The following is a 20,005-nucleotide window of genomic DNA, read 5'->3' on the forward strand; positions in this document are numbered from 1 at the left end:
AGTACTGTTACAGTATTACTATCAATTATTTTTGTAATTACAACCGAGTATTCTAATGACGATGGAATCAATAATTCTCCAATACCCGAACCACCATTTTTCTTTGTTAAGAAGAAGAACGAAGAACAAACCCAAAAATCCAAATCCATAACCCAAAACGATAACACGGTAAAATAATAGTCTTTCATTTGCATTCTCTTGAACATCTTCTTCGACTTTTATGGTAGTGTTATTGTTGCCAGCACCATTATGGCCACCCTTGCAAACCCTATCTATTGGGAATCCACACAATAAATCGTTCCCAAGAAAAGCTGAACCATCCCTACTCAAAGTCTCGAAGTGACCTCCTCTTGGAATCTTTCCACTCAATTTGTTGTAAGACAAATCCAGAAATCCAAGAGAGTCTATTGATGTCAAGGATTGCGGGATATCTCCGGACAATCTATTGAAACTTAAATCCAAAGACTCTAAACCAGACATATTTCCAAAATTCGTAGGGATGTTAGCAGAGAAATGATTATGGGATAAATTAAGCATGTAAAGTCCTTTTAATAAACTTAATTCTTTTGGAATGTTTCCAACAAGATTGTTGCACGATAGATCGATTGCTGAGGTATAGCTGAAAAGTAACACAATCTCGATGTCGTTACCTTTGATCGACATATTCAATCGTACTCCCCCCAAGTCATAACTAGAAATCGTGACTGTGTCATTAAATCTACTTGTTAGCTTCTTCAGGTTCCCTATGCTGCTAGGAATTAGACTTGTGAGATTATTTTGTGATAAATCCAAAATACGGAGTTGACGCAAATGATTAATCTTCTGGGGGATTGATCCGTTGAACTTGTTGGACTTTAAAGAAAGGATCTGAAGGTCACGTAGAGAAGAAACCTCAGTGGGTATATTTCCTTCGAACTTGTTATTGGATAACTGGAGAACTTTCAAGTATTGAAGCTTACCAATGGACTTAGGAATAGTACCGCTGAGATGGTTGTCATTTAATAAAAGATATTTCAATTGTTGAGCTGTTACACTCTCATATGAAATATTTCCAGTGAGATAGTTGTTGCCAAGATTCATATATGTAAGATTGGTACAGTGCCATATACTAGTGGGTATTATCCCAGAAAAAGAGTTGTTATTCAAAGCTAATAAAGTCAAGTGGTTTAGTTTGTTCAAATCTATAGGTAATGACCCAGTTAATTGGTTGTTAAAAAGAGTTAGCTCTCTCAACTTTTTGAAGTTACTTAAAGAAGCTGGGATTCCACCGGTGAGCTTGTTCTGACTCAAATACAGAAATTCCAACTGTGTTAAACTTTTGATTTCTATCGGCAGCGAACCAGTTAATTGATTTTGAAAAAGACATAAAAACGTCAAATTTCTCAAATTACCCACAGCAGCAGGGATTGTACCAGTGAGTTTGTTCATGGACAGATGCAAGGAAGTCAGAGAACTTATCTTCCAAATATCTGGAGGGATGGCACCAGTGAGCTTGTTCTGGGACATTATTAAGGTATTTAAAGACCTTAGCTTTCCAATATCTCGAGGGATGGCGCCAGTAAGTTTATTTTTATAAATTGATAAAAAGGTGATGTTGGCCAAGTTGCATATAGAAATAGGGATTGAACCAGAAAGATTATTTTGATGCATGCCTAAGATTGTAAGAGAGTGTAGCCTTCCAATATCTCGAGGAATGATACCAGAAAGCTGGTTATCAAACAGGTAAAGAGTGCTCAGGCGAGTCAAATTGGTTATAGAAGTGGGGATTGAACCACTGAGATTGTTTTTAGACAATGCTAAAAGGGTAAGAGAACTTAGCCTTCCGATATCTTGAGGAATAACACCTGAGATTTGATTTTGATGGATTGATAAAATGCTCAAATTAGTCAGATTGGATATAGAAGTAGGAATTGAACCAGTCAGATTGTTCTCGTTCAACCTCATATCAAACAGAGAATATAAACTTCCAATTTTCTGAGGGATGGATCCACTTATTTGATTTTGAGAAAGGTCCAAATATCGCAAACTTGTAAGAAAGACTATTTCTGGTGGAATATGTCCAGAAAAATTATTGGAATGAAAACCAAGGTGCGTGAGTTTCGTAAGATTACTGATCTGGGATGGAATGGTTCCGAAAAGTTCGTTCAGGCTCAAGTCAAGACTAACCAAGTTTGAGAAAGATGAAAAGTTGAAATTATGGAGCGTACCTCGTAAACCCAAACTGGTTACATTCAGTTCAGCAACACTTCCCTCGTTGTTACAATGGATTCCATACCACTCGCATGGACTTGTTTTGCTCCCAGTAGAATTCATCTTCCAAGAAGTGAGAAGAGAATGATTTTGATTTATAAGGCTTGATTTCCATTTCAAAAGAGCCGCTACTTCCTCTTCAACTAATTGTGTTTTGTGAGTTAAAGGAAACAAGGAATCAGAAGCAAAGACAAATAATCTGGAAGATGAAGCAATAACTAACAACGCAGCAATCGCAATACTTACTTGTCGTGACATTTTCAAAATTTCAGAGGAGGAACGGTTTTAATTTTAGAGAACTGATGATTAACCAATAGGTGTTATATAATGTCATTTTTTTCTGTTTGTTTTCGCTGTCAAAAACTCACTATCAATCAATTGAGGATGGACTTCCTTCTGTCTTTCCCCTTGAATATCTAGCTTCTTTTCTGCCCGTTCCCACTTTAACAGGGGATAAAAGTTTTATGATCACACTTGCAAAAAACAAATTTGTTGACTATGAGCATTGCTTAAATAACATTCAAGTGGTTGAAAGTTGAAACCTAACCCCCAAGAAATATCCCCACAAACGAACGGAGAAAAACCTCCACCAAGAACGTATTTGTTACTCCATAAAGTGGGACTACTAAAAATGTACCTATAATTTATTTCCTCGTATATGGTCAAATTTGTCGATTAATAAAATTCAAACACGTCATCTAAGAATGCACCTACTCATTTCTTATGGTATGGGTCAATTCTGTAGATCGATATTTCAAACTTGAAATCTCTCCGCCCCAGACTATGAGAGACACGTAAAGCTGGTTTGCAATAATGTTTAGTCTCGACATGATTTGAAGTTAGCATACAAGTCCACAATTGTAATTAATGTAGTGTGATTTTTCGTTTGACACTACTTAAAAACATACCAGACGCAAACACATCGGATGACCTTCGTCCAGAGGTTGTTTTACGCGTTTAATACAAGAACCTTTTTGTTTTGGGTTATACTACCTCTGTCCTAGAAAGACCCACTCTTCCAGGAACGGAGGGAGTAACAGTTAAGTAGTACCCACTGCAGATTAATATCACTGGCTAGTTACTGCAAGAACACTAAGGATTTTGAACGATATAATTAAGATGTAAGGAGTTGATGCACCAACTCTAATCGTTTACCTTAATTCAAGTAGATCCTGCAGCAGCAGCATCAGCAACAACTGACTAGTACAACAAATATTGAACATCCACTTAAAAACTCAGCACTAATCCCTGAAAAGTGAAACATTACATCTGACATATCACATATTAAGTGCATGCTTAAATTCAGCTGCTTATTACGCAGATGGTCAGAATGGATTACATTATGTTGAGATCCTCTTTTAAAGATTGCAACAAATAACCAAGCAGCTTTTTATGTTGAGATCCTCTTTTAAAGATTGCAACAAATAACCATGCTTAATGGATTACATTATGAACGGTTTTTTGGGACCAACTTTTTCTTTTGAGACCATTGTTTTATTTTGGGTAAGACATTAGAAGTAAATCTAGATCACCCCTTATCTAAATATTTATATTAATACCAAAATTATCCTCCTGATTATTTTTGTATAATGATTAGTTAATGTGATTAATCATTGATTAAGATTAAAATTAATAGATGATTGTATTTAAAAGAAATATAATTATTGAGTGACCAAAGAAGAAGAAGAAGAAGAAGGAAAAAAAAATTATTTTGAGATGGATAAATATGGAGAAAAAACATTCTCTCGGTATCGAAATATGCTTGTAACTTAGTGAATGTTGTTATAAATGACCTAAAAATATTGTCAAAATCAAAATTGTAACAAAAAATTTCAACCAAGTCAATAAAGTTCGGTTATATTATATGAAGAACATGTAACCGAACTTTCTGCAAATGTAGTTCGGTTAATAAATCCAAAATCACAGACAACCGAACCAAAGCTTTAATGGAGTTTTTGTTTCTGCAAATGTTGTTCGGTTGGGACATTTTTTGCGACGTAACCGAACCCAAAGTTCGGTTGAGACATTTTTCCGCGACGAAACCGAACTTTTTTGCGGCGTAACCGAACTCAAAGTTCGGTTGGGACATTTTTTGTGACGAAACCGAACTTTTTTTTGCGACGTAACCGAACTTTTTGTGGCGTAACCGAAATCAAGGTTCGGGTTGGGACATTTTTGCGACGAAATCGAACTTTTTTTTTGCGACGTAACCGAACTCGAAGTTCAGTTGGGACATTTTCTGCGACGAAACCGAACTTTTTACGACATAACCGAAATTTTCTCTGGAAAAAGAAAAACCTCCATTAAAGTTGAGTTTGGTTAGTTCGACAAAGTTTTTCACATAATTTCTAACCGAACTTCTCTCTACAACTTCCATTTCAACTCATTTTGGTGATTAGTTCTCATTTTTTTCAACCAAAAACGATATATATATATATATATATATATATACATATTTTGATGATATATATGTATATATATAGAAAGAGAGGTGGTGGTTGTTGGTGGTGGTGGTCGGAGATGGTAGGTGATGCTCGGTAGTGGTAGCGGCGGCAGTGGGAGGAGGTGGTAGTTATTTATATATATGTATATATATATATGTATATATATACTTATATGTGATTATTATGTTAGTTTTAAATTAAGTTGGGTTAAGGATAGGTTAGTCATTTCCACATTTTAGGACACCCCTTATAATTATAGGGAAAGTGGCCTAATAAGACCATGGTCCCCCAAAAAAACGATGGTCCCCAAAAAACCGTTCTTAAATAATTCTTCATCCAATCGGGTAATAATCAGCCCATGCCCTGATCCCATGGAAAATAACCATCGCTAAGAACTCGGGGCTGCTGGATTTAGGGCATTCATATTCTGGACCCTGAACCCTATTGAGCCATAGATGAGGAGTCAGAGCTTCGGAGGTGAGAATCCGTTTAGACATGTTTTCCAGGCTGGACCTACTCAACGTCCGGCTGGTCTGGGGGGTGATGAGTGCCAAATAATGTATATATTTATCCCTTTTTGTTGGCATTTAACTCATCTTTTATGCATTAATTCTACATTTTATCCCATATTCTGTATTTTCATTGTTTTCAAGAATAAATATTTTTATTAATTAATTTTGCATTTTTAGGTAATAAATAAAGTTCGGATGAGTCGCGGAGCGAAAAAGAGCAGAAAAGTAGTGAAAAGCCGGAAGAAATTACGCAAGGAAGCCGCAAAGAATGGAGCGCACGTCCAAAAAGCTAGGAATGGGCTCAAGAAGGAAGAATTGTTCTTAAAGAAGATATGGGCTTGGCATACCCAAGGCCCAAAACCCTTACCCAAACCCATTTTCTATAACCAAAACCGCCTCCATCTTCAGCCGTCGGATTGGATCCATCTCATCATCCGATGGTCGCTCCTTCATCGCGCATCAAAATCTGAAGCTCCTGCAAAACACCATAGTGCCTAAATTCCAAGCCTTCAGATTAGATCATATTTAGATCCTACGGTCGCTTCTTTGCCTGTTCATCAAATATCGATACTTCCGGTTAACACTACAACACCTAACCTCGATCTTCGCCGTTGATTTTGTTGTATCAAAGCATCCGACGGTCGCTACCAGCCTCTTCAGGGGTAGCCATCCGATTCACCTACCAGCTTCGCATCCAGTGACTCAGATTCACCAACATCGAAATTTGATATCCCGCCTCACACACTAGCAACCTATACCTATACCCTAAACTATCGACCCATTCTTCTCCTCTTTCTTTCTTCTTCTCCCCCACTCCTCTGCAGAAACCACCGTACACCACCACCTTCTCCACCTCTGTCACCACCATCTCTACCACCTAACCTCCACCAAATCACCTTACAAACGCAACCCACCTTCACCACCAACTATCCATGATGATTTTCAATCCCTTCATCAACATCACACGACCACAGTGACGTGTGGAATTGGTGAGAGTGATTGCATGTCATCAATCGAGAAGCAATTGGAGGCGTGGAGAGATAGAGGAGTACAAATGGAAGCATGGGTCGAGAAGAATTGGGAGTTATCACATCAAATTAGGTAAAATATCTAACCCTAATTTTGACTGATTTGGGGGAAAATTGTAGAACCCTAATTGAGTGTTGTGGACTATAAATTGAGGGTTGTGGGTGTGTTGTAAAGGTATGCTGGACTAGCCAGTGTCCGGAACTTAGTTCTGTTAATTTTAGTTCAATTTTATTTCAATTTCAATTTCAGTTTCTTTCCCTGTTTTAATTCCCTATTTAGTAGTTTAAATGTTGTGATGTTCCTGTTAATGTGTTGTTCCTGTTTTGCCATCCTAAGTTGTTCCTGTTAATGTTAATCCTGTTAGTGTTTACCCTGTTAATGTGCTTGTTTTGATGCTTTGTGTTGATAAGTTCCTTTGTTAATGTTCTTGTTATGTTCCTGCCAATGCTAGGCTAGAAGCCTTTGAAGCACTGAATTGATTGAGTAATGGAAGAAATCAGTGCTCATAGCAAGCTGATTATCTTGCCATTCCATTTTTGTATGCTTAGGATGCAATGTGTTGATTGAGCATTGGGAGAAATTAGTGCTCATAGCAAGCTAATTCTCTTCCCATTCTATTTGTATGCCTGTATTCTTCCCTTGGCCTTGCATTGTCACCATTTCAGTTTCACTATCATCCCTGCCCTTGGCTTAGGCCTTGGTTCACTTGCATTGTTCTTTGCTTTTGCCCTGTGTTGCCCTGTGTTGCTTCCATGTTCATTTTGTTTGCCTTTTTCTTCCTTGCTTCTGCTTCCACTGCCTTGCTGTTGCTGCTGTTTTCTTGGCCTTGTGCTGCTGTGCACTGCTTGTGCAGCTGCTGCTGCAACCCATCTGCCCTGCAACCCTGCTGTTGCTGCTTTCCTTTGCATTACTGCATTGCCTCCCTTCCACTGCTGCTGCTGCTGCAACTGAGCCCAAAGCTCACTTCAACACTGAGCCCAAGTTCAATTCAGTGAAGCCCAAAGGCCTAGCTAAACCAAGCCTAGTTTATTAAGGCTCCAAGCCCAAGTTCATTATTAAGGCTCAGTTCAATTCAAAGGCCCAAGGCCTAAAGCACTTCATCACTACAAACAAACCAACTAAGCCCAATAGCAATTTAGAGCCCAAATAGCTAGAAACAACAAAACACTCCCAATCTCTGTGGATCGACCCGTACTTGCACGAGCTATAACCGACGACCGTGCACTTGCGGTATTACTGTAGGCCCGCGTTTTATCACGCTTAATTTTATACACATCTCCGGGCCCACCAAGTTTTTGGCCGGGGATATTTTTTAGGACCTTTTAGAAGCCTACCAAGTTTTTGGCGCCGCTGCCGGGGATTGGTGCTGTGTTTTTCTTGTTGTTTTATTAGCTATTTTTGAATTTCACTGCATAGCATTTGCATCTGCATCTGCTTCACTTCATTTGCTGTTGGACCTGCTGTTCTGAACCTGTTTTTCCTCTGCTGGGACGCCACCAAGGAAAAGAACCAAAGCCCAACTGGGTTTTTGCAACAATATCAGAGCAGCTGGGCTGTGCTAAAAAGGTAAGCCTAAACCCATTCCATTGAGAGAACCCAACCTGTGGGCTTCCAAATTTCTTTAATTGTGGGCTTGTAATAATTAACCCAATTTTTTGGGCTTTTTATTTTTCTATTTTGGGTTTGTAATTAATTATTTTTGGGCTTGTTGTTTAATTTGTGGGCTTGTATTTATTTTGTGTGGGCTTGTTTAAATTCTTTCATTGGACTTGTATTTTGGACCCTGGGTTTAAACCCAGCTGAGCTTATAACTGATTGTGGGCTTGTATTCCACTCAAAAGTGGACCTCGAAACCAAAGTTTTAAAACAAACGTCGGGCCTTAACCAACGGGGCCAAACCGAATTTTAAACTTTCAAAAAAAAAAAAATTAAAACTTGGATTTTCGTAGGCCGCAGCCTTCATTCCATTAGAGGACCAACAGTGGGCTTGCTCCCAATTTTAAAAACCAAATTTTCATCTTGCTCCCATTTTAAACCAAAATATTTTTCAAAACTTTGCTCCCATTCAAAAACCAAATTTTATTTTCTTTAAAAAAAAAAAAAAACCAAAAAAAAAAAAACCAAAAAACCAAAATTTTACTTTTATCCCATCCAAAAAACCAAATTTTACTTGCTCCCATTTTAAACCAAATTTTTCTTCTCTCCCAAAACCAATTTATTTTACTCCCATTTCAAAACCAAATTTGGCTTTGTACATTCTTTACTTAGCTTTTGAGCCAATCATGTCTGGATTTTGGTCTGCTCCTGGGGATGGAAATAAAACTCTTAGAGAACTTGCTTATGGGATGTGCCACGTTATGAACCTTCCACGGACCATGATGTCAATAGTCATAGGAATTATTATGGACATTTTCAAAGTCCCGAGCCGCAATACATGAACCCTAATGACTATTCATACATGCATCATTCATCGCAACGTGAAAATGAACATTTTGCTAGTGCCTCACTCACACAATCATCACTTATGGATCAAATAGAAGCTCGAATCACAGCTTTAGAAATGCAATCACATGAGGAATCTGTCACATCTAATTTTCTTAGGCAACCTGAAATCTATGCATGTCCCGCATGTGGTAGTTTAGACCACCCTGTTGAGAATTGTCATATTTTGCATAATTTTAGGCAATCTAGAGAAAATCCAATGTATGAAATGCCCATAAATTGTGAGAATGGTAGTCATTGGGACCATAATCAATCCTTTGAGGGTTGCGATCAATATTTTGTAAACCCTAATGACCATGCACACATGTACCATTCACCACAATTTGAACATGAAGAATTTTGTACTCCCATGAATTTAGACTCCACCACAGAAGCTTTAAGACTCTGTAAGCAAGACTATGATAGATCTACAGCACGAATTCATGCACATTTAGATCAGATTTTGCTTCACCGACAAAAGGAGGAAATTCATGAGGAAATGTATGTTGTCCCTAATGAAGTGTCTAGTCCCATTCATGTAAATAATGTTGAATATGAACCTAATTTAGAGGAACATGAATCGACTAATGACACCACCACTGTTAATGAGGACCAATATGCATGCTACCATGATGATGATTATGATGATTATGATGATATGTTAGAAGAACATGAAAATATTGTGGAACCTGTTGGTTCAATAACATATGGCTTCTCGCCCTCGACCTTCATGAATGCTGTTTTTTCTAATACTCATTGTAATTCATATGATTTTGATATTGACATGGGATTCGTACAATTATTCTGTGAAGATGAGCATGACATAGGAATAGTTGAATCTTCTGTAGACACCAATATGCATGAAATATATTTGATGTGTCTGATTCTCTACCTAGGTCACATTGTGATATTTCTCCTGATTTGCCGATGCATGAGAATAAATTTGTTGATGATATTGATGATTCTGAGTGTGAACTTGCTAAACTGATTGATGATTGTGAGCATGATGTGACATGTGTAGATGATTTAGGAGATTTTGATTTGATTAATAATGACGCACCTATTCTCCTACATGAGTCACAATCTGTTGGCCTTCCACCCAACCTAGATTTGGTTTGTACCAATATTGTAAAACCAATTTTTCTGAAAATTCCTAATCTAGGATTGGAACTGTATGCTTCCCAAGTCCTTTTGGACTATTTTGCTTCTAAGTATAATATCTTTGAGGAACCACAGTTGGAAATTGCATGTTTGCCCGTCCCTAGCACAGTTCATTTCGAGCTAGACCTTTTGCATGATGAACCCCCGAAACTGCGCGATTTTGTTTTCAAAATTATATCTTCTGTAAAATCCAGGTTTGGGGGTAGCTCATTTTGTTTCACAGTTTCACTTGCGTTTCTATCATATTATTATTGTGTGAAGCTGTTGAAATGTCTACACTTTGTCTTTTGGGTTGATCCTCAACTCTTTAGATTGTTAGTGTATGGTGAATTTTTGTATATAATCCAGTAGATACAATTTCTTAAAACCCTTTTGTTCCTTTTGTATATATTTTGCTAATCCAATATGATCTCGGTTGAAATATGTTGGATTTTTTTGCCTTGAATAACGGAGTTTTAATTCTGCTTTCGCCGAAATCGGGTATTCTCTCTCCTTTTACTCTACTCAGCATGTCCCTTTCCATATGTTGCATTTTAATTCTTTCCATATTTTGAAACATTGAGGACAATGTTTAGTTTAGGTTTGGGGGTATAGAGTAGATACCATGATAATATGTCATAATTGAAAACGAACTCCTTCTTCTTTTTGAAAAAATTGAAAAATTCCAAAAAAATTGAAAAATCAAAATTCAAAAAAAAATTAAAAAATGAAAAATCATAAAAAATGGAGCTCATTTACCTTGAAATGTTGACTCTTGTGCAAATATGTATTTTTATTAGGAGTCTTAGTCTAGATATTTAGGCACCCTGATTCTAGCACAATTCACATAGTGATAAGAAATTTGCACGCGCACGATCTACCAATACATGTATGGCCTCGATCTTCAAGGTGTTTGATAGGAAGTTACGATTGCCAATCACTTTAGAATACTGAACGAAACTTGACTAGCTTGTTCTTTGGTTGGTTGGGATAGAAGGTGGAGGTTACATTAAGAAAGACAACCATCGAATTTAACTGGGTGCATCAAAAAGGGTTACCTCTTGCAAAGTGTCATGTAATCTTTTGTTTCCTTTTGTATATGTATCAAAAGTGTTTCCTTATGTTGTGAAAAAAAAAAAAAAAAAATATCAGAAAAATACAAAAAAAAATCAAGTATTTATCAATTCCATAATCTCTTGTTCCAAAAATAAAAGAGAATAGTCAATGTAAATAAGAGTCATGTAAAGAGTCATCTTTTGTTGTTTCATTGTAATAAGCAAGGAAGGGTGTATGCCATTGATGTACAACGCGAGTAATTGTGAAATACCTCCAACTCATTCACAATTCTCGTAAAGTCCGGACAGCTAGCTAGATTTCGACCTCAGTTCTTAGCCTGAGAAACTATCTCTTGGTGATTAGTAGTCATAACTTCAGATCTTTCTTTACACATGTGTAGATACACTTTACACTCTTATCACATGTCCTTTTTTTGTTATCAGTGCTAGGATTGTGCCTTTGATAGCTAGATTGACATCTCCATTTTGTTGTGAGCTTAAACTGTTTTGCACATGTCACATTTGATGGAATTTGAGCTTATATTTTGACCTAGAACTTTGTAGGTACGTTCTAAGCAAACCTTCACGAGACTTCAACTCGTCCACTAGGGACACTTAGTGGTTTAAAAGGCTTAGTGCATACGCTAAATGCATTCGAGAGACCAGCGACAGTGGTATAGTTAGGATTTCCTTAGTTCTGTTTTACTTGAGGACAAGTAAAATTCAGGTTTGGGGGTATTTGATGAGTGCCAAATATTGTATATATTTATCCCTTTTTGTTGGCATTTAACTCATCTTTTATGCATTAATTCTACATTTTATCCCATATTCTGTATTTTCATTGTTTTCAAGAATAAATATTTTTATTAATTAATTTTGCATTTTTAGGTAATAAATAAAGTTCGGATGAGTCGCGGAGCGAAAAAGAGCAGAAAAGTAGTGAAAAGCCGGAAGAAATTACGCAAGGAAGCCGCAAAGAATGGAGCGCACGTCCAAAAAGCTAGGAATGGGCTCAAGAAGGAAGAATTGTTCTTAAAGAAGATATGGGCTTGGCATACCCAAGGAACAAAACCCTTACCCAAACCCATTTTCTATAACCAAAACCGCCTCCATCTTCAGCCGTCGGATTGGATCCATCTCATCATCCGATGGTCGCTCCTTCATCGCGCATCAAAATCTGAAGCTCCTGCAAAACACCATAGTGCCTGAATTCCAAGCCTTCAGATTAGATCATATTTAGATCCTACTGTCGCTTCTTTTCCTGTTCATCAAATATCGATACTTCCGGTTAACACTACAACACCTAACCTCGATCTTCGCCGTTGATTTTGTTGTATCAAAGCATCTGACGGTCGCTACCAGTCTCTTCAGGGGTAGCCATCCGATTCACCTACCAGCTTCGCATCCAGTGACTCAGATTCGCCAACATCGAAATTTGATATCCCGCCTCACACACTAGCAACCTATACCTATACCCTAAACTATCGACCCATTCTTCTCCTCTTTCTTTCTTCTTCTCCCCCACTCCTCTGCAGAAACCACCGTACACCACCACCTTCTCCACCTCTGTCACCACCATCTCTACCACCTAACCTCCACCAAATCACCTTACAAACGCAACCCACCTTCACCACCAACTATCCATGATGATTTTCAATCCCTTCATCAACATCACACGACCTCAGTGACGTGTGGAATTGGTGAGAGTGATTGCATGTCATCAATCGAGAAGCAATTGGAGGCGTGGAGAGATAGAGGAGTACAAATGGAAGCATGGGTCGAGAAGAATTGGGAGTTATCACATCAAATTAGGTAAAATATCTAACCCTAATTTTGACTGATTTGGGGGAAAATTGTAGAACCCTAATTGAGTGTTGTGGACTATAAATTGAGGGTTGTGGGTGTGTTGTAAAGGTATGCTGGACTAGCCAGTGTCCAGAACTTAGTTCTGTTAATTTTAGTTCAATTTTATTTCAATTTCAATTTCAGTTTCTTTCCCTGTTTTAATTCCCTATTTAGTAGTTTAAATGTTGTGATGTTCCTGTTAATGTTTTGTTCCTGTTTTGCCATCCTAAGTTGTTCCTGTTAATGTTAATCCTGTTAGTGTTTACCCTGTTAATGTGCTTGTTTTGATGCTTTGTGTTGATAAGTTCCTTTGTTAATGTTCCTGTTATGTTCCTACCAATGCTAGGCTAGAAGCCTTTGAAGCACTGAATTGATTGAGTAATGGAAGAAATCAGTGCTCATAGCAAGCTGATTATCTTGCCATTCCATTTTTGTATGCTTAGGATGCAATGTGTTGATTGAGCATTGGGAGAAATTAGTGCTCATAGCAAGCTAATTCTCTTCCCATTCTATTTGTATGCCTGTATTCTTCCCTTGGCCTTGCATTGTCACCATTTCAGTTTCACTATCATCCCTGCCCTTGGCTTAGGCCTTGGTTCACTTGCATTGTTCTTTGCTTTTGCCCTGTGTTGCCCTGTGTTGCTTCCATGTTCATTTTGTTTGCCTTTTTCTTCCTTGCTTCTGCTTCCACTGCCTTGTTGTTGCTGCTGTTTTCTTGGCCTTGTGCTGCTTGTGCAGCTGCTGCTGCAACCCATCTGCCCTGCAACCCTGCTGTTGCTGCTTTCCTTTGCATTACTGCATTGCCTCCCTTCCACTGCTGCTGCTGCTGCAACTGAGCCCAAAGCTCACTTCAACACTGAGCCCAAGTTCAATTCAGTGAAGCCCAAAGGCCTAGCTAAACCAAGCCTAGTTTATTAAGGCTCCAAGCCCAAGTTCATTATTAAGGCTCAGTTCAATTCAAAGGCCCAAGGCCTAAAGCACTTCATCACTACAAACAAACCAACTAAGCCCAATAGCAATTTAGAGCCCAAATAGCTAGAAACAACAAAACACTCCCAATCTCTGTGGATCGACCCGTACTTGCACGAGCTATAACCGACGACCGTGCACTTGCGGTATTACTGTAGGCCCGCGTTTTATCACGCTTAATTTTATACACATCTCCGGGCCCACCAAGTTTTTGGCCGGGGATATTTTTTAGGACCTTTTAGAAGCCTACCAGGGGGCTATACGCTACATCCCAGAAACTGAGCTTAGAGAAGAAATCTAAAAGGAAAATTTGTTGTTTGGTCCTAGGCCCATATAATTATTTATAGTAGGGTCCAACCAGATTTCATCCTAAGGTCCAAAGTTTTTTAAATCAAGAAAATGACTACTATACCCTACAACTAAACACGTGTGAAACAACAGATTTCTCAGTATTCCATATATGTACTGCTGATCTATAATCTAAAAAACAAATTCATGTTAAGAACAGGTAATAAGTCTATGAAAAACAGAATCGAACAATTTTATTTCAGTATTCCATATACATATACTTGTGGATCAAACAAATTTTTTTTGTAAAACTATAAACAATAACAAAACCAAAGCAGTATGTTTCAGTATTCCATATATGTACTGCTGATTCATAATCTAAAAATCAACTGCATGTCAAAAACAAGTAATGAATCTATAAAATTACAGTACTGAAACACTTTTATTTCAGTATTTCATATACGTACTTCTGGATTATTCAAAAAAATGATAAAACTATTTAAAAAAACAAACAAACTAGCAATAGACTTGTATCCCACACTCTCATTTCTCCTTTAATTTCCAATACAAACACCACCTGCAAAAAAAGGTTCAATATTTATTAGGCTATGACATTCGGAAATCGATTTCAGAGAATCCAAAACCAAATCAAAGCAGTATTTTTCAGTATGTCATATATGTACTACTGCATTCATAATCTAAAATCAACTGCATATCAAAGAAAAGTCATGAATCTATGAAAAAGCAGAATTGAAACACTTTTGTTTCAGTATTCCATATATGTACTTCCGAATTAAAAAGGAGAAGAAAAAGATAAAACTATAAAAATAGCAAAATCAAAGCAGTAATTTTCGGTATACCATATACCTACTGCTGATTCATAACTTAAAATCAATTTCCTGTCAAAAATAAGTAATGAAACTATAAAAAAAATAAAAAAAATCAAATCAATATTCTTCGGTATGCCATATATGTGCTGCATTATTTTTCAGTATGCAATATATGTACTTCTGAAACTCTTGTATTTCAGTATTCCATATAAGTACTTCTGGATAAAACAAAAAAAAGGCAACAAAACCATAAAAATTAAGAAAATTTTCAGTATGCCATCTATGTACTGTAGTATTTTTCAGTATGCCATATATGTACTTCTGAAAAGTGAGAAAATCAAAAGCAATATTTTCCAATATGACACATATGTACTTCTGAAACGTTGTTATCTCAGTATTCCATATATGTACTCCTGGATTAAACAATAAAAGTGATAAAATTCTATAAAAAACAATAACAAACCAAAGCAGTAATGAATGTATATATGAAAAATCAGAATCTGAACACTTTTATTTCAGTATTTCATATATATATTTCTGGATTAGACAAAAAAAAGTGATAATACTATAAAAAAAACTAAAAAAATCAAAGCAGTATTTTTCAGTATGCCATATATGTAGTGCTGATTCATAATCTAAAAATCAGTTGTATGTCAAAAAAGACTAACGAATCTATGCAAAAACAGAATTGAAACACTTTTATTTATATATTTTGTATATGTAATTCTGAATCAAATAAAAAAAGTTTGGAAAGCTAGGTTTTTGTCAGTACTGCAGATATGTACTGTCGATTCATACACAAAAACAAACTCAAACAAATCTAAAACCAACAAGATGAAACTGATATAATCAAATCTACTAAAGAAATGAACAAAAAACGTGATTATTCATCTAGATCTGAACTATTTTCATAAAAATAAAATAAACAATCAAGCATTCATAAAACGATTAGATATTAAAAATCCTAAAAGAACAATCAAGCATCCATTATACGAAGATGAAAACGTCACGAACTCGATCAGATCTTCATTTTTCAGTTGAGAAAAATAAATTTGGAGAGAAGATTACGTACGCATAATTAGAGAGAAGATTACCTGGAAACCACGAAAGATCTTCGTAAGCAATCTTCATAAAAAAATGAATTGGAGAGAAGATTTCGTAAGAGGCAGTAGCAGAGAAGACGAGAGGGAGAGAGAAAAACAGATCTGAGCATGAAAAGAAAAATGAAAAAACCTAGATTATATTTGTGTTATAGTAGAAGGCTATTTCGGGAAATCTAAATATCTACTTAATAGGTTCCGCACGTGTACATGACCTGGGATTAAAAAATTGGATCCATTTTTATGTTTTCTTTTTATTATGGACCTTTGGTTACTGGGCTTTAGTGGATGGACCTGCAACTAACTAGTACCTATAGGTATCACTAAACTAATACCTATAGGTAATTCCTACAATCGGGTACAGTTAAAGAAATAGAATGCGGACCGAGTCATCTAGCTTTCCTTAATGGAGAAGCACTACAACTTCTAATCTGAGATGGTACCACTCCATATTAAGGACAACTTCTTATCCGAGATGGTACCATATATATACACACATACACATATACAAGCCGCATCAAGGTACAAATTCGAAGTTGAAAACCGCAGGAAATATGGGAACGCAAACTGACAGGGTGAGATTCAATGTCAGAGGTAGAATCTTTGAAACAACTGCAACAACTCTTGTAAGTGCACCCCCAAATTCAATGTTTGGAGCTATGTTTGATGATGAATGGAATCTTCAACCAAAAGAAGCTAACAAAGAAGAATACTTCATCGATAGAAACCCGGATTGTTTTTCTGCACTTCTTGATCTTTTAGGAACAGGTGAGCTTCATGTCCCTCCTAACGTATCTGAAAAATTAATCTACAGGGAAGCGCTCTATTATGGTATACTTGATCTTGTCAAAACTGCAAATTTTTTCCAAATTTGATTGCAACAGGTTAAAACTAAAGCATTCAGTTAGGGATGAAGCTCCAGGTAATTGTATTGCAATTAGAGCAAGTCCCGATGGAGGTTGTGCTGTTGCTCATAGTGGCATTGTTCGTGTATATGATTGGATGCTCGAGGAACATCCTCCATTAAATCTTGATTACCAAATAGTTAATGATATTGAGTGGATTGATTCGGATAAAACAGTGATGAGTGTTTGCCGAAATAAGGAACTCGGAGGAATGGGCGTTTTGAGTTCATAAACAAGGGAATTGAAGCACAGATTTCTGCTAAGTGATGGAAAAGATCATCTCAAGGGATTTGATGCTGGAGCTTTATGTTTTAACTCTGATAGTAAGATAGACACTAGTTGTGAAGGATTAAGTAACAGAGGAATTGGGGTGTGGGATCAAGTGACTGGAAAACAAATTGATTTTTTTGATGCGGCAGATGGTTTGACTTTGCGTTTCGGAAAAGCTGGTAAGATTCAATGGTTGAATGGAAGAAATTGTTTATTTGTCGACAGTTGCATGAAATATGAACGTTGCATCAACGTTTTGGACTTTAGAGATAAAAGTATAGTTTGGTCTAGGACCTTTGGGTCCTTGGGATATGATAAAAATTGGCATCCTACTGTTGTTGATGCAATTCCAGTGGACGAAAGTAATTCTATTTGTGTGGTTAGTAAAAATGAAGATCTGGGGTTTGTTGATTTGAGAAAAAGTACCAAAGAAAGCGTTATATGGAATAGTGGGGGATGCGGCCGAAGCGGAAATCGCCATCCGAAGTTAAAATTAAATGGAGAGCAGCTTTTTTGTTCCCTGGATGATAAGATATCCGTGTATCATGGTGGTCCAAATCAATGGGTTTTAACATCTAGGCTTGCAAGAACTGAAGGTGGTTCAATTCGGCACTTCTCGATAGGTGGTGATCGGCTTTTTGCTATTCATGGTGAGGAGAATGTGTTCCATGTGTGGGAGACTCCATCTGGCCCAATTATTTGATAAGTGTTGTATAGCTGAATTGGGATCTCTCTAATTATTTCTCGTATTATGTACGAGACTAGGTTATTAGCTAGTGCAAGTCTTTAATTGTTCTTATTGTTCAATCTTCCAACTTCAAAAACCATATTTGCCATTTTGTTTGCGTTGCGATATTTGGATTTGTTAAAAACAATTTGGGTGCATATCGTTATTCGATAAATGGGTGCAAGTTGATTAGGCTCACTTTCTTCTAACCGGAGACTCCATCTGCTTTCACGGAATCGTTATTTGATAAATGCTTGTTGAACCTGAAAGGCCATAGGTTAGACGAAATCGTTGGTCCCGTTATGCTACTAAATTGATGAATTAAGTCCATGTAACATCAGGATAGATTGATTCGATTCCACCAACACAATTATATATGATTTTATAATAACATTAAAATCCAAGAACAAAGATGGACAAATTCAAAATAAACAAGATTCGGAACGCCGCAGAAGAGACTACAGCGCCTCTTACTTGAAAGTAAAAGCAAAAACAAAAACAACCAAAAACAGAATTAAAAAGAAATGACATAAGCCAAATACAAATTAAGATGCCTTGCATGTGTGCCGCCCTACATCTCCGATGTGGTACTTGTTGAACACTTTAGAAGAACGTCAAGATCTTCGAAAAGATCCCAATCACTAGAAACTGCAGAACCACTTAGTTCATTATGGTTTGTTATACCACCAGCAGCAGCACAACAACATTCTGCAAGCTTTGTTGTTAGATCAGAAACTTTTTTCTCAAGAGCTACATTATCCTTCTTCTCATGGTCCAGATTCTCTTGTAAATCTGATATTTCAGCTTCTAAGAGAGAAACCTTTTTCACCAGATCATCGATTAAAAGCTTCTTATCGTTCATCTCTTTTTGCAAATCATCATTGGCAGCTTCCAATTCAGAAACTTTTTTCTCGAAAGCTTTTTTCTCAGATTTCTTCTTTTTGCTACTTGCTGCCAGTCTTGCAGTGACTTCTTTTTCAGTAGGACTGGTGTCCACGGGAGCAGATCCGCCGGTATCCATGTATTGGACGGCACGGAGTGGAACCAGTGGAACAGGTAAACCATAGCGAAGCAAGTTTACTACCTCAAGGGACATGAACCTTTTTGGTTTACCACCAGGTCGATTACCCTTAGTTGTATCTCTAGGGAAAGTTATGGAAAGCGCCAACCCTTCACAGTTTACAAGTAAGTCGTACTTATATAAGAAAGCTGCAAAGTTGTCAAAGTCACTCTTGTTCCATTCAAAAGAGTATCCTACCAAATCGAGATGATTAGTGATAACTTTTACGAAAGTATGTTCATGTTGCTCAATTGGGATGTTGAAATTTTTGTTAAGCCTCCATAGTTTGATTTGATTATCATAATATTCAACATACAATGATGGATCACTATACCAGGAAGACATTGTTACTGTTTGAGAGAGAGCAAGAGTTTGTGAAGGAATCAAAGGAAGAATGAAATAGGAAATTTACTTTTTTGTTCCTTACGTTTGAAACTTAGGGATCACAAATTTCTATATATAACATGCGTTTCTGGGGTTTGTATCGATCAAAATTCCCACATTAATACCAATTAATGCTAATTAGTAGGTGTTGGTGCGTGCATGCAAGATGTAGTCTCCAACTTGCTCACAACTTTTCCATGATACACATTCAATTACTTGACCGCTTGCTCCAATTCTAATTGCATCCTTACATTCTATTAATTGAGAGAATTAATAACCACAATACGTTTTCTTTTCAAAAAATAAGTCTAGCAAGCAAACATGCACACAACTAGTCCTAAAGATTTTGAACTTTCCATACATAATGTAATCAACCGTAACGTTAATCAATTAGTCATCTACTCCTCTAATTGGAAACTCACGTACATTCAACGCCAATTCTCCATATGCATGAATGCCATAATATTGAGTACTCTTTCTCAGACTTCTTGTATTATCCTCATTAATTTCCGATGTATCAGCCATTAATATTCTCTTGACCACAGTATATACCCTCAATTTCATTTCACACGCGTTTTCCTGACTTAGTAGGTATTACCATGGCGATACAGATATCAAGATTCACAAGTTCCTTTGACGTTCAAAATTTCTTTCATCGTAATACCAACAGTCCAACACTGATGTTGGGGGTTCCCCATGAAAAATTAATTATCTCA

At 36.9% G+C, this 20,005-nt stretch overlaps 1 protein-coding gene and 1 pseudogene across 1 annotated transcript; one reads left to right on the top strand and one right to left on the bottom strand.

The window, feature by feature from the left end:
* Positions 1–12: 12 nt before the first annotated feature.
* LOC113328379 (probable leucine-rich repeat receptor-like protein kinase At1g35710) lies at positions 13–2,516 on the bottom strand. The gene is made up of 2 exons (XM_026575497.1): positions 2,497–2,516; positions 13–2,393 (listed from the first exon to the last, which is right to left on the bottom strand). The coding sequence occupies exon 2, from the start codon at positions 2,311–2,313 to the stop codon at positions 22–24; it is 2,292 nt and encodes a 763-aa protein (XP_026431282.1). The 5' UTR covers positions 2,314–2,393; positions 2,497–2,516; the 3' UTR covers positions 13–21.
* A 13,981-nt stretch (positions 2,517–16,497) lies between these two features.
* Positions 16,498–17,821, top strand: LOC113328202 (annotated as a pseudogene).
* Positions 17,822–20,005: the final 2,184 nt, after the last annotated feature.

Source organism: Papaver somniferum, unplaced genomic scaffold (genome assembly GCF_003573695.1).
Source record: "Papaver somniferum cultivar HN1 unplaced genomic scaffold, ASM357369v1 unplaced-scaffold_107, whole genome shotgun sequence".
Lineage (NCBI taxonomy): Eukaryota > Viridiplantae > Streptophyta > Magnoliopsida > Ranunculales > Papaveraceae > Papaver > Papaver somniferum.

What these genes read in the sequence shown, in the direction of transcription:
- LOC113328379 (XM_026575497.1), bottom strand. Translation starts at nt 2,313, where the DNA reads ATGAATTCTACTGGGAGCAAAACAAGTCCATGCGAGTGGTATGGAATC.